The following is a 15,314-nucleotide window of genomic DNA, read 5'->3' as shown; positions in this document are numbered from 1 at the left end:
TAACTTAGTTATGGACGAAAGCAATGCAACGAGTGAACTTTCTTTCCTAGATTCAATCAGGAAGTCATGTGATTCGACTCAAAATATTTTGTTAGAGGCCCAAAACATAACTGCTCTTAATTTCCAATATAGTGTTTCCAATAGTACCTTTGAAAATGAAGATAGTTATTCACATAATCAAGATGGCGAGGATAAAATTGGTAACACTACTTGTTTAGATGAGGTTCAACCATTTTCATGTTATTATAATGATGATTATGATGAGAATAGTGTTGATGAAGAATTTGAAATAAGTAGGCATAGTGATCAGGAATTTGTTACTCCAATTGAGCTTAATAATGATAATGTTTCTAGTTCAAATCCAAATAATTTTAATAATTATTCACCTATTCAAAAGGATGAGGATTTGACTAGAGATACCCCCGTTTTAGACGATGTAGTATTTCCTTTTGATTACGAAGCTAATAATGGTTTAGAGGAACGAGTTTTTTCTGAAAATATTGTTTTAGAGTCTAGCGATTTAGAAACATTAGTCATGGACAAAGAAAGTAAACTCGTAGATATGAGTGAGGATGAACCTGACTTAGAAGAATCAATTGACCATTTTCAGGAATCATATGACCTTGAAATTAGGGAAGTTGTGATTAGTCTTTCTAGAGACACTGAAAACTCTAAGTTTGGGGGTGATTATCATTCTCCATGTTCTTTAGCTATTAGAAAGGTCCCTCACTTGGGACTTGACATATGTGCCTCAACCATTTTACAAGATTATCTTCATACACGTTTTCCTGAACCTAGTGATGTCCATAAGGAAGTTCAGTTGTTAGAAACCCATCCTCTGGTTGATGTGGTTTACCCAGGCTATGATATCCAGATTGACGTTGTTTTCCCACAAAATATTTTTCGACCAATTGTTGGAACGTCTAAGTTTCATATGTGTCAATTATTAAGTTTTGAGACTAAACCTAATTACTTTAGGAGATTAGGGTCGACACATTTGTTTAAGGAAGACCACCACTCTCATTGTGGTCAGCTGTGTGAGTCAAAACAGATTGACTTTAAGGATCCACAATTATTCAGGTTATTATTATGTGCTTCTAAGTTTTTACTTGAGTTTTTCCAGACTCTAATACCTGAACCGGACCTTAGCTTTGAGGAATTCCAGCGCATGAAAATATTTTATCTAGACCCTTTCATAGAGCCTGAACCTGAACCACAGCTAGATGTAGTTGTATTAAACAGGAAACTAGACAAGGGTGCGCTTTATTTGTTAATTTTCTTGGCATGTTGCAGATTCCTTTTACTTGTGATAGCTCTATTTGGTTTTGATGACCCACAGATATTTCGGCTATTCCTTTATGATACGAGGTGATTAATCCTTTCTTATGTCTGGCTGAAGACGTTAAACTTAGCACTTCTTGGGAGGTAACCCAACCTCATGCAACACGGTAATATCTTTCCTTATCTCTTTTGCTTCAAATGGTAACAGTTTCTCCTTGTTCGTGCTTTTAATTTTATCTTTAGAACATTGAGGACAATGTTAGATTTAAGTTTGGGGGTATGGGAAAAACTTTTTAGTTGCAATAAATTAACTCCAGAGCCTAGAAATTTATGTCTATTAAGGATTACACTAACCAATCTAAGTGGATGGAAGCATTTTGGTTGTAGGAGTTGAGGAACCAATCTGATTAGATGGAAACATCTAGAAGAGTCTATTCATAAAAGCACAGAGCTCAGGTGTTAGAAATAACATGATAGTTTCACCATATCTCGTTGAGTCCTTTTCACTTCTATTTTTATTTTATTTTGTTTTTAAACTATGTTACTCTAAGTGATTAGGTGGGGCTCACGATTCAAGTTGTTACCAATGCTAGGGTGAATTAGAGTGATTGAGATACCATTAAAAAAAAAGTTGAAAAAAAAAGAGATGAAATTTTTTTTTGAGACCAGACCATTTGAACAAAAGGAATAAATTCAATAAAGTCGACCACTGGTACCCTTGTATATGCCAGCTATGTTGACCTAGAGTTAGGATTATCAATCACTGGTTCCCTTGTATATGCCAGTTGTGTTGATATTAGTCAGACTAGTATCTCAGTCCATTAGGATAGGTTCATTTTTGGCGGAGGCCTTCAGACAGATATGGGAAACGCCGTTCACTTAGTAAACATCAAAACCATATATGTTTATCTCTGTATCCATCTTCTTGATCTATCCATGTGATTAGTTTTGACTCCGGATATTGATGTCCATAGTGTGACTATCTGAGTAGAGCTCTGTCACTTATATATGAATTTTAGTATGCTTGAGTGCAAACTCGTGTACAGCAATTGGAATTTCGCATCAGGGTACTTACTCTTATAGTCAATAAGTATGCCAACCGAGGAGATTCTTCAGTGCCTTCCAAGGTTCTGCGTAGATAGTTAGGGTCTGGAGTAAAGGTTTTGTGGGTATATCTCTTGTAATCCCTCCCGAGACTATAACTCGGCCACTAGGGCCACCTAAGGGTTTAAAGGCTTGTTGCATACTCTAAATGCAACCGACGATGCCTGCGACAGTGAGTTAGGATTTTATTTTGTAGATTTGATTTGCTCGGGACTAGCAAATAATAAGTTTGGGGGTATTTGATAGACACATTTTGTGTCTGATATAATCTCAATTGTATATATTGTTAGTGGTCGATTTTATATTTATTATGGCTTTTTGTGTCTTTGTAGGTAATTTTGGAGAAATAAACATGTGTGGAAAAATCGGCTCAAAAAGTTACGCGGAGAATCCCGGAGGACAGTTGCTAAAGGAAACCCTCATTTGGATAAGGGGCATTCACTTACTAAGGGGCAGCCACTTGCTATTTGCACCCAGGGTACCAACTGATAAAGGAACCCCATAAGAGGTTAAGGGACACCATCTTCCTCCCCATTTGAAATGGTTTTGGCGGGAAAACAACCTTGTCCATCCACAGATTTCTGGACCGATTTTGAAGGAGTTTTAATTAGATCCAATCGTAGATTTTTATTGGGCTGGACTTGTTAAGGCTGAGAAGAGTTAGCATGGGTGTTTGGTTCGTTTAAAAATGACCATACAGATGGTACCCTATTTTAAAAATGACCATACAGATGGTACCCTATCGTAGATTATGCTCGGTCTTTTCTGGTTTTGTTTTGGACGAGAATTATTCGAGTTGGCACGTACAGATGGTACCCTATTTTATCGAAACAGGATTGGTACTCGGATTTCTATGGGAAAGAAAGCAACTTACATGTATTCTTTATGAAACAGGGCGTGAGGAAGTTTCTGTAGTTTTGGTTGATTTATATTAAGAAGTTACGTGAGGTGAAAGAAGATATATTCTGTTAGATTTGGATCTGTTGATTCAAAGGGAATGATTGACACAAAACAGAAGACGTGTGAGAGAATTCCGGTGAAAGAAAAGGTGAGAAAGTCCGAGACTTTCGTTGGAAGAAAAAAATATTTCTCGAGATAGTTTTGCACCTGTTAGCTATATAAAGGCTTGTATGAGTCCTGGAAGAGGGGTCAAGACTTTGGGGTGAAGTTAGAGAGGCACGGGAGAGCCAACGAAGGTCTTTGCTCGGAGAAATAAAGTTGCAAAGTCGTTTCTGCACTTTCATGGAATAGGGGGAAGAAGAAGAAGAACTGACGCCCTAAGTCAGTCGCAGAGAGGTGTAGTTTAGTTACTGCAGCAAATAAGTATCGTTTAGAAGGCAGTCTTATATTCTATGTAGTCCTTTATAACAGTCAGTCTGTAACGCTTATAAACGTTGCAGTTGATCTGTTTTATCTTTTTCTTGTATTTTCACTCTATTCAAACACTTTGGAGCCTTGAATAAATATTTTGAGCATGTTTTCACCATGAAGAGGTAAAACCCAATACTGGGATGACGGAGGAAGCCATTCTCTACGCGTGTGGTAAATCTATTTAATTCCTTTATGACTTTTGCACTATTTTAAATTGATTCATGATTTTTCTTAATTGATTGTGATTTTGTTTGATGGCGTATGCTTGGTCTTAGTATTTTTGATACGTCATGCTTGTGATTTACAGTCAATCTTTTATAAAATCTACCTTGGCAAAGAATAAAGAGTCAATATTTATTATGTTATGAGCTATAATTGTCTGGAATCGATAGTTGAACCACATGAATATGAGAATTGGTGGAATCTTAACTCTCAGTACCTCTCGATATTTGTGACATCTTTTGTATATATTTTTTAGTATTAAGTCTGAAATCAAATTTTTACAAGTCTTTGAACGAACTTTATTTACCACTTGAAAAACTACATCACATACCCGAGAACACCATTGGAGAAACCATAGATATCGACTCTCTAACATTCTCCAAACCAGCCTCGTGTCTTCTCTTCTACATCGTCTTCACAGTTGCTACTAACAGAGGAGAAACATGGAAACTAGAAACTTGATTTAGGGAAAAGCCCCAAACCCTAAACACTAGAACACCAAAATCCTCTCTCTACAAGTTTTTCTCTCGCACCGATATTGACCTTCACGGTAGCACACGAACATACCTAACAAAGAGACCAAAATCCCAAGCACAAGGATTTACCACTCTTCTAGGTTGGATTATTTTTACAACTCTACAATACTAGCACTATATATAGAGAACACAAAATTTGCCCTCAAGAAACCTTAGCTTTAGGAACAAGCTATTTTTCCTAACTTGGCTCTTAAATTCCTAACTTTAGGGTCAAGTTTGCACAAGATAAAGTTTGACCTTTAGTCAAACTTTGCACCACCGACTAACCCCCACAATTCTCCACCTCGGATCATGCTTTCAAGCATGAGACGATCACAGGAACTCACCTTCGTCTTCCACCAAAGTTATTCACCATCTCTATATACCCGTAGATTTACTTTTGAAGCTCAGACACGAACTTCCATCTTTATAGAACCATCTCTTCGATTCAAAAACACCATGAAGTTGATAAAAGTCTTCAAACCATCTTCTTCTTGAAGAACACTTGTGAAACTGGCCACGTTCCACAAACACTATGAAAATCTTCTACCACCATCAACGAATCCTTGCACAGACTCTACCATTGATCACCAAGAGAACCATCCAGAAGAATAACCGTTAGCTCCACCTAACCAGTAAGATAACAACATATTGAACTCTAATCCAGAAAGGAAGAATTAGCTTCAATATCATACTCCAGCACATGTCATGATTACCGTGTATCTGAAATAAACCATCATACATCTCCACTGTGATTAACAGGCTTAATCCTTTGAGCGATTCTCAAAGCCATCACCAATCTGACATACTTTTACCACCATCACACCCAACATACTCGCTCAGAATATATACCGTGTGAATGCCCATATTATCGTGGCACATGCTTTCGAGAACGGGCACATTCTTGATATTACGTGCAAGCCATCAAGAATATTTTAACATAGACTTAAGAACATAAATCTATAACATCTCGTGCATACCTTCGAAGCGTTGCTGGACTTGCTTCTACATGAGACCTCAAAACCCCATCCTTTCTTCAAACTTTGTGATCCATTATTTATAGTGTATGATTACTAACACTCTTCAAGAAGTATATATGTATTCCACCTCATTCAACTTTATTCGGCATCCCATACTACATCATAAAACTAAACGAAGAACATCAACTTCTACCAAGTTGAACCTCCGATTTGTAAATCACATCACAAATCTATCTTTGTGTAAACAGCGGTTGAAACATTATCTTCAAAACATATTTCTCCACCCGAACAATAAACCATCGTTCAATTCCAGGTTCAATCACGCCAGCCCGTCCTTGGCTCTGATACCAATTGTTGGGAAAATTGGCACCCCGAGCGCAGCGGAAATCAGGATCACAAAGGGCAATTGGTGATTTGAACCAAACATGGGAGAAATAATAAGAGAAACAGAAGATAAACAAACACACAACCACAACACAAGATATACGTTGTTCACCTTTACAGGCTACGTCCACGGCCAACACCACCAGAAAAACTTCCATTAAACAAAGACTATTACATGCTCTTTCTGCAACCCAAGACAAGACCCAAAGAGTTAGCAAGACATACCCGAGAACACCATTGGAGAAACCATAGATATCAACTCTCTAACATTCTCCAAACCAGCCTCGTGTCTTCTCTTCTACACCGTCTTCACAGTTGCTACTAACATAGGAGAAACATGGAAACTAGAAACTTGATTTAGGGCAAAGCCCTAAACCCTAAACACTAGAACACCAAAATCCTCTCTCTACAAGTTTTTCTCTCGCACCGATATTGATCTTCACGGTAGCACACGAACCTACCTAACAAAGAGACCAAAATCCCAAGCACAAGGATTTACCACTCTTCTAGGTTGGATTATTTTTACAACTCTACAATACTAGCACTATATATAGAGAACACAAACTTGCCCTCAAAAAATCTTAACTTTAGGAGCAAGCTATTTTTCCTAACTTGGCTCTTAAATTCCTAAACTTTAGAATCAAGTTTGCACTAGATAAAGTTTGACCTTTAGTCAAACTTTGCACCAAGGACTGAACCCCACAATGTTAAATTCACCACTAAACCCAGAGGTAATTATTATTATTTTTCTCAAAGCAAGGTAATTACAATATTCTAACTTATTTTAAGGCTTAACTGGTTCAGATTCACATTTTGTTTATTAATTTTTGAATTCAGATATCCAAGTACGATATCATTGCTCTATCTTCTCTTGTTAACATCGAACTAGTAAAGATCATTGCAGTGTTAAATTCATCAGAGGTAATTACATATTGTTATGCTCTAACCTGTTTTGAGGCATAAATGTTTCGGATTTCACATTGTATTTGATTTTATTTATGAATGTTTGAGTTCAGATATTCGAGGATGATACCGATGCAGCAGCCAAGGATGATACCACTGCAACAACCGAGGAGGACGATACCAAAACAATAAAGGAGGGGTTTGAGCTTATTTTTCATTTTACTGAAAACTCCCACTTCACCAATCCTGAACTCAGGGTGCAATTTACTAAAGACAAGAAGGATCAATCAGAAATCATAGGGTAAGTTTGAGTTACTCCTTTAAGTTAGTATAAAATTTTTTATAAAAACTTTTTATTTCAACTTGATGAGCATCTAAATTTCTCCGCTTGAGTTTATTTGTGATTGGATTTATGGGGACCAGAAATTGTTGGAACTGGTCCAAGTCCTTTCATTAGTCCAACTTGTACTCCTCACTCTAGATACAGACGTACCAGTAACTTTATTGAGTACCATATACTTTTGTGTTAGAAGGGCTGTACTCGATGATTAATGTCGACTTTGGACACCATATTGACCTGACTACCAGTTGCATGTTCTTGTTGAATCTTTTTCTGCCTGGCTCTTGTTGCATATTGATATTGATAAAAGAAAGTCATTTTTTACAAGGTTGGCATTGAATCTATGGTACGTCAGAACCAGTATCTAGAACCATCCATGCATATCTTGGTGGTGTTCCAACAGCACCTAATCTAATAAAGTACTCACCACGTCGGTGTGCTAATACCACTATGATTTATTGCCATGGATTTGAGTGTGTTGGCACGTGCTTCATCTCTTTGTAATCTTGATTTGAACAATGATTCATGAGTTTCATCTTCTTTTGGAGTGAGTGAATATGCGTTACTGGCCTTTGGATTCTTATTGCCATAGTTGGAATTTGTGTCATCTTGTGCAGGGATAACATATGTTGGAAAGAAGGGTTTTTGATTGACCTGACACGAGTGCCAGTGAACAAGGCGTATAAACCTCCCACTGCCTCTCCAAAAGTTACGCATCACATTGTTAATAAAGAGAAAATGGAGGTAGAGGAGATGCCAAGCCATAGGAGCTTTATCAAGACTGAATTCGTTTCAAGTTTTTTCAATTTGTTTGAGGATGTGGTTCATCATAAGGGTAAAACTGTTGACGGTAAAACTGTGATTGACCAAGAAATGACCGAGGAAATCGACTTCCAATTGATTCAAAAATTTGAGATTGGGTAAGTTCATTTTTATCGTTTACTGAGAATATTTGATTTTTTGTCTGATTGAATATGTGATGTTCATCATCTGTGCTGTTTTTCATAAAGTGAAAAGATTCGTGATGTTATCATCCCACATGCTGTTTCGTGGTACACCGGAGAAGCTGTTCATGGTGAAGCCGTTGAAGATTTTGATGAGCGTATTGAGGCTTTAAAAAGCTCGAGGTTCGTTGTTTTTTAATTTGCGAAATATTCAAGTAGTCGCACGCTATATTTAAATTTACTATTAAACCAGTTTCCGCTTCAAATATCTGTAGAATCAAGAGTAAGCTTTCATTCTCTTCTTCTTTGCCAAATATTATTCATTAGTCTCGGTTACTTGTGTTATATGTAGAGTGAGCAAACCAAACTGGAAAGCAGTTTCAATGAGAAGAAATCAAAGCTTGAACAAGAGTATGAGATTGTTTGTATTGCGCTTTACGATCAGGTATTTCTTCTCTTTTGACCACTTCTTTTGGCTTGTGAAATGCACTTAAACATAAGTCTGACATGAATTCCAGTAATTCTGATCAGGGACTGATGAGTAAGATTAATTGCTTATTTCAGTTCTCCTGTCACATGCTTTGAATATACTTTTGGATGATTTGGCATAGGGCTTAGGAGCAGCCATATGATTATGAACGTCCCCAGAGTGAGGAAAATCTGGATGTGTAGCAAAACTCCAGTTTTTGAGATCAAATAATATGAGTTGACAAGAGTTGCGCAAACAAGTTTATTACTAGGATCTTGGACTCCTGCTCTATGCACAGTAGGTTGTCTCTTGCTTTCAACCATTGAGGAAGAAGAATAGTGCGATAACCAGTGTTTAAGTAAATTACGTCGTTGTGGTACCTTTAAAATGACATTTTGTTGGAATAGGATTAAAAGGACTCTTTCAACCTGGGTTTTCTTCTCACACTTCATTTCCATATCTAATTAGGGCGTTTCTTGAATTTAACAGAGAGATGAATATATTAAACAAGTTCCTGATTTCTGGATGGATGCCATGTGGGGAGAGGATTTTCTTGCAGATTATGTAAGTGGTGTGATAATATTCTACTTCTATACTAGCTTTGCAACAAATCATTTAGATTTTTGGTTTAAATTTTTTTCTCGTCATTCAGATCACAGAACGCGACAAGAAAGCTTTGTTACATCTTCAAGATGTTAGATGCATCAAGACTACCAACTGTTTCGAGCTAGAATTCTACTTTTCTCCCAATCCTTTTTTCGAGGATACTACTCTGAAAAAGAAGTATAACATGGCTGATGGTGTAGCGCACGTTTTAAAAGATGCAACAGCGACAGAGATCCGTTGGAAAGAGGGTAAGAATTTGACAGTAAAGACGATAGAAAAAATACCAAAATCTCACTCCTCTAGAACAAGGGAGAAGCCACAGCAGAGGATAGTGACACCGAAGTGAACAAGATGGAGCTCGAATATGACGTTGGGTCAGCTTTTCGTGACAATCTCGTCCCTCATGCCTGGATTCATTATAAACAAAGTGCAGATGGTGAAGTTGGACTGCTAATAGCTCGAGCCAGGGCTGACGCTGAAAATGCTTTGGAAAGTGCTCATGCTAGTGTTGACACTGAAGCTTCAGACATGACTGATGACGTAGACATGGTTGATGCGAGTTAGCTAAGAAGAAGAAAGAGATCAATAACTCAGATTCAGATTGAGAGCAAGGATTGACAAATCCCAAGTAGTAGAAGTAGTAGTAGTAGTAGCAGTAGTAGGACTAGTTGATTGACGAAACCCCTAACTATGATCAATTACTGTTACTTGCCTTAAAAGTAATAGCTGCGGATTGTATACAAAAAATAATAAGTTTTTTTATCTGATGGTCCCATTTCTCTTTGGTTTTGAACTCAATTAGCTTTTTTCCATCGTTTGTAAATGTATACTGAGGTTGTATTTTTCTCTTAATGTACTGCTGCATTTTACTCACTGTTTTGATAGACGGCAGTTTTTTCAGAAGCTTCCATCTTATCAGAGCTTATGAAATTCAAGTTCCACCAAGCTTTGTTGCCTCTGTTGGCAGTAGAGTGCATGGTGGTTTGATGTTTTTGTTTGATGGAAATTACAACTTTATTTTCTTATTAAAAACATGGATTTCTGCATTCTTGTTCCTGTTTCATATTCACTATGCCGTGCTTTTTGCATATTCTTTTTGAGAATGTTCTATGATGAGGTTGATGCTAACATCTAAAGTGAATATGTGGTACCGTATGGCTTACGACAGCCCTTGATGTACCCACAACCCACCGGTACCAATTCCGTTTTGTTGGACAAGAGAGTACCACTCCAAGTCTGTTAATTTTGCTCCCATTATGGACTCAACAAACATGAAAATTGGATGCAAATCAACAAATCTGTTGATTTGAACAATGAGTTGGACCATCCGGCGCGCGCTTGATGTAGCATCGGGCGAGCTTGGAAAAAAGATCGCTGGAGTGTGAAGCAAAAACGCCCCTTGCTCTTCTCTCTCCAAAACCCGGTTAATATATTTATGATTTATTTTTATTATTTGTTTTATGAGTTAAATATTCCGTGAGACCCAACTCTTATTATTTTACATAAATAAAATCATTAGTGAGACCCAAATCTTATTAGTTTATAAATAAAATCACTAGTCGGACCCTAAAATATCAGATTTGTTCATTTTGCCTTGTTTCCATAATGGAGAATGCAGTTTGTTCATCCACGTGGCTCAACAAAACAATGAGTTTGTTGATTCCCCTAGGAATTGTCGTAATAAACCTTAACCCTGGAGCGAACGTTAAAGCGGAGCGGATCCTGAAGAGAACTCCAGTGAGGGCGCCATTAAACCTTGACTTCGAAAAACGAGTTGATACGATATGGCAGATGAGAAGACAACACACAAATAGTGATGGTTGGCAAGTCGTGTTTCTCCTCATGGGAAAGAATGCGCTTCTTCTGTTTGATTTTCCCCCCTGCAACTCTTAGAGTCTTGATGGTGCAATGTTGAAGTGGGAGGCCGCGTCAATAAGTGCACTTTCAAACTCGAGACCTTTCAGGTGAGTAGTGGTTAGGAGTCCCCAGTTACATTTACCAGCCGTGCCTTCCAAGAGAGACTGGGATTTCGGGGTAGCTTCTCCTATTGAAGACAATGGCCTGCCTGACGCAATATGATTAAGGGCTGAAAATATATCTCGGCGTCGCGTCTCGGAGAAATAGAGAATCTCACACACATGCTCCATCATAGATTACACGGTTTTGTGAACAGAGTCGCTAGAAAGCATTAATGCACAACTCCACCGATTGATGTTCAATCACATTTGGATCATGGAAATCTACGCCCGAATTCTGAATCCCTTGACATAATCATTCAGATGTTCGTTGCTTCGCTCCTTCTGAGTTGTGGCCATGTCCGTCTGAGTTTTGGCAAGAACTTCTTGTCTCTCCATTAAATCGATAATGGTAATGGGAGGTTGTTTTCCTCTGGCTCCTCCAGTCTCTCGTCCTGGCGAAGAAGTGGTGGCATCCTGATGATGATTGGAGGCGTCATGCTCGAAGAAATATTAGGAGTAGCGACGGCTCTGGATCTGGTAATAGGAGGCGTATGCTTCTGGTGCCGCTGGTGTTGATTCTAGAGGATGTAACGCCATGGGATATGTTGTCTGCACTTGTGGACGGTACATTGGTGTTGGTCATTCCCTTTTTCTCTCGTTCGATACGTCCACATGCTCTGTTTGCATCGTCGTTGGCGGAGGCACAAACCTCAGACAAGGATTCAACATTTTTCGTGCCATCTCTGAAATTGGTGGCGTTCTCTGAGCGAATGTTTGCTGGCTCTTGTTACATCCGGTTTGCCATACTTTTTAAGAGACAAAATGTTTCATTTTGCAGCTTGACAATATCAGCTTGATTTGCGACAACGTCTTCTGATATTTTTCCATACCTTCCATGGTGATTGGATTTCGAGCATTGGCGGCTTTGGAAGTGTTTGGGATGGCCGAGGTAACTCATGAAACGGAAAGTCTATCTACTATATCTCCTATCATGAGACAAAAGTCGTTTTGCTATATAGACTTTGATTATACACATTTGCTATTTCGAGCCGAGTTTATCTCGCTTATCTATTTATCGAAATACGTGTTGGTAAGCTTTCTCTTTGGACAAGTTCATCTTTACCTAGTGACGAAAGTCATGTTATGTTTCAATCACTTTGACGAAAAATGGTTTGTGAATAACAACTATATAACGTCCTCTAAGAATGTTTCAATGATTGAAATGAGAGTTTAGATTATATAACCAATGTTGGATATAAGCATTGTGTGATAACATATATGTATAAGTCCTTATTCCTTGAACCAAAGTATGCGTACTTTGTTGAACAGGAAAACCGGAACAAGAGCTGAGAACTCAGTCCGCGAACCCAGTCTGCGAACTAAGTCCGCGTACTTGAGTTGGTTATATCTAAAGACGATTATTTGTGAACTTATATTTATATTAACTAAGGAATGCAATTTGCAAACCGTGGCTATAAAGTTCATGAATCGATTCGAGTGAATCAAATCGTTTTTGCTTCAATTGTGTCTTTTATACTTGTATAAGATTTATACAATTTAAAAACTCTCTAACTAGTTCATTTGAGTCATTTGAACTAGTTATGGTGAAGAAGAATATGGTTGATATGAAAGTGCTCATATGGCTAAACATTTGGTTAACTATTGTTGAACCAACAAATGTACATGTTTGGGTACGGTTACACAAACCTAAAATTGTGCATTTCATTTGTGTATAACAAGCTAAGTTTTCGATCCAATGGTTGAAATATATTAGCTTGAATCTAATCAGGTTTTCATCTAACGATGTATATTGAATGCTTTGTTACTAAGCTAACATTGATTGCAAACACTGATTTGAAAGACTATATAAGGGAGAACTCTAGCAACTGGGAAACCTAATCCCCACACCTCCTGTGTGATACTAGTTGTATTAGCTAGAGTCGATTCTCCTTTAACCTTAGGTTTCTTCTCGAGACCCTTTAGGTTAACGACTTGAAGACTTAATTGGGATTGTAAAGCCAGAGCGATACTACTTTTTTGTAGTTGTGTGATCTGATCTTGCTGATTCTATCGTGTTGAGTACAATCGTAACGATTGGCTTGAGATTAATATCTCCGATAGGCAAGATATAAAAGTAGTCACAAACATCTTCGTCTCATCGTTTGTGATTCCATAATATCTTCTTTCGCCGCGTCGATTAAGATTATTGTGAGGTGATTGATAATACTAGGTTGTTCTTCGGGAATATAAGTCTGGGTTATCAATTGGTTCATGTTCACCTTGATTTATCAAAAGACGGAACAAAAAATTGTAGGTATTTCTGTGGGAGACAGATTTATCTATTATCGTAGACTTTTCTGTGTGATACAGATTTGTTTATTAAATTCTTCGACTTTGGGTCGTAGAAACTCTTAGTTGTGGGTGAGATCATCTAAGAGAATCAAGTGCGTAGTATCCTGCTGGGATCAGAGACGTAAGGAGCGCAACTGTACCTTGGATCAGTGTGAGATTGATTGGGGTTCAACTAAAGTCCAGACCGAAGTTAGTTTGTAGTAGGCTAGTGTCTGTAGCGGCTTAATACAGTGTGCGTTCAATCTGGACTAGGTCCCGGGGGTTTTCTACATTTGCGGTTTCCTCGTTTTCAAAACTTCTGGTGTCTGTGTTATTTATTTTCCGCATTATATTTTGTTATATAATTGAAAAATATCACAGGTTGTGCGTTTGAATCAATCAATTGGGAAATCCAACCTTTGGTTGTTGATTGAAATTGATTGATACTTGAACATTGGTCTTTGGTACCGTTCAAGTGATTTCTCTCGTATTCAATTAGACTCGCAGATTTCTATTTGCTTGAGTAAGTATTGAATTTAGAAAGAGAGATATAACTCTTTGATATACTTTTATTAAGATTGAGTCTGACTGTCTAGTTGATTCTCTTAATAAAAGTATATTGGAGTTAGTCCATAAAGATTGTTAGAGCATAGCTCGGTCAACCTCGCATGCGTTGCTATATCAAGCATGTTTGTCAATGTTAGTGATCAAAACTATAAGTCTTGATTTCTATCCTATTAGCTAATTCTCGGACTAGGATAGGGAAAGTGTAGTTGAGCTCAAGGACTTCATGGCGATTCAACGACAACGACGAAGATCTACACAAGGAACCATGGAACTGCATCAACAAAAAGGTATGTGAAGACTTGAACTTATCTATCACTCAGAAGTATATCTATTCTATCTCCTACTTCTTATGAGACAAAAGTCGTATGCTATGTAGACTAAATCATACACATTTGATATTTTGAGCTGAGTATTCAATGCTTGTCTTTTTCTCGAAATCATGTGTTGGTAAAGCGTTTCCCTTTGATCAGGTTTATCTTCACCTAGTGACGAAAGTCATGAAAAGTTTTAATCACTTTGAGAATTGCTCTGACGTGAATCGGTCTGTGAATAACGGCTACATAGCGTCCTCTGAGAATGTCTCAATGATTGAAATGAGAGTTTAGATTACATAACCATGTATTCCTTGAACCGAAGTTTTCGAACTTTGTTGAACAAGAGAAATCGGCAGGATTGTGGAATTGGCCATGCCAAGTACGCGAACTCAGTTTGCAGATTCAGGTCCGCGAATTGACGAAAGTTTTCACATCGAAAATTTCTGCTGGGGTTTTCGAAAACTCGTTTGTGTGCTAAGTCCGCGAACCCAGTCCGCGAACTGGCGGAAGTTCTCGGCCGAGAATTTCTGCTGAGTTTGGAAAACTCAACCGATTGAACTTAAGTCCGCGAACTTGTTTGTGAGCTTAAGTGGTTATGATCTAAAGATGTGCTCTGAACATGATACGTTAAATTACTAAGGAATGCTTTTGCAAACCGTGGCTATAATGTGCATGAGCCGATTCAATCGAATCGAATCATCTTTGTTTCAATTGTGTCTTGTGTAGTTACATAAGATCTCATAGCAATTGAACAACTCTTAACTAGTTCATTTGAAGTCAATTGAACTAGTTATGGTGAAGAAGAACCAGGTTGATATGAGATGCTCATATGGTTAACCTTTTGGTTACTATGTTGGACCAACATACGCGTACACGTTTGGGCATGTGTTTCACAAACCCAGTACACGTTTACCAAGTGTGTATGACAAGCTTTGTTTTTCAATCTAACGGTTGAGAAATATTAGCTTGAATCAAAATCAGGTTTTCATCTAACAGTGAATAAGGATTGCTTTGTACCTAAGGCA

The 15,314-nt window shown here is 37.9% G+C and overlaps 1 protein-coding gene across 1 annotated transcript; it reads left to right on the top strand.

The window, feature by feature from the left end:
* The first annotated feature begins 6,690 nt into the window (after positions 1-6,690).
* LOC113331720 lies at positions 6,691-9,983 on the top strand. Its single transcript, XM_026578364.1, has 7 exons — positions 6,691-6,778; positions 6,874-7,061; positions 7,718-8,020; positions 8,111-8,227; positions 8,397-8,489; positions 9,003-9,077; positions 9,166-9,983. Exons 3-7 carry the CDS (start codon positions 7,839-7,841, stop codon positions 9,242-9,244), a joined length of 546 nt encoding a protein of 181 aa, XP_026434149.1. The 5' UTR covers positions 6,691-6,778; positions 6,874-7,061; positions 7,718-7,838; the 3' UTR covers positions 9,245-9,983.
* The last annotated feature ends 5,331 nt before the right edge of the window (positions 9,984-15,314 follow it).

The sequence above is a fragment of the Papaver somniferum genome, unplaced genomic scaffold, assembly GCF_003573695.1.
Source record: "Papaver somniferum cultivar HN1 unplaced genomic scaffold, ASM357369v1 unplaced-scaffold_128, whole genome shotgun sequence".
NCBI classification, from domain to species: domain Eukaryota; kingdom Viridiplantae; phylum Streptophyta; class Magnoliopsida; order Ranunculales; family Papaveraceae; genus Papaver; species Papaver somniferum.
This window is presented reverse-complemented; position numbering and strand designations above follow the sequence as displayed.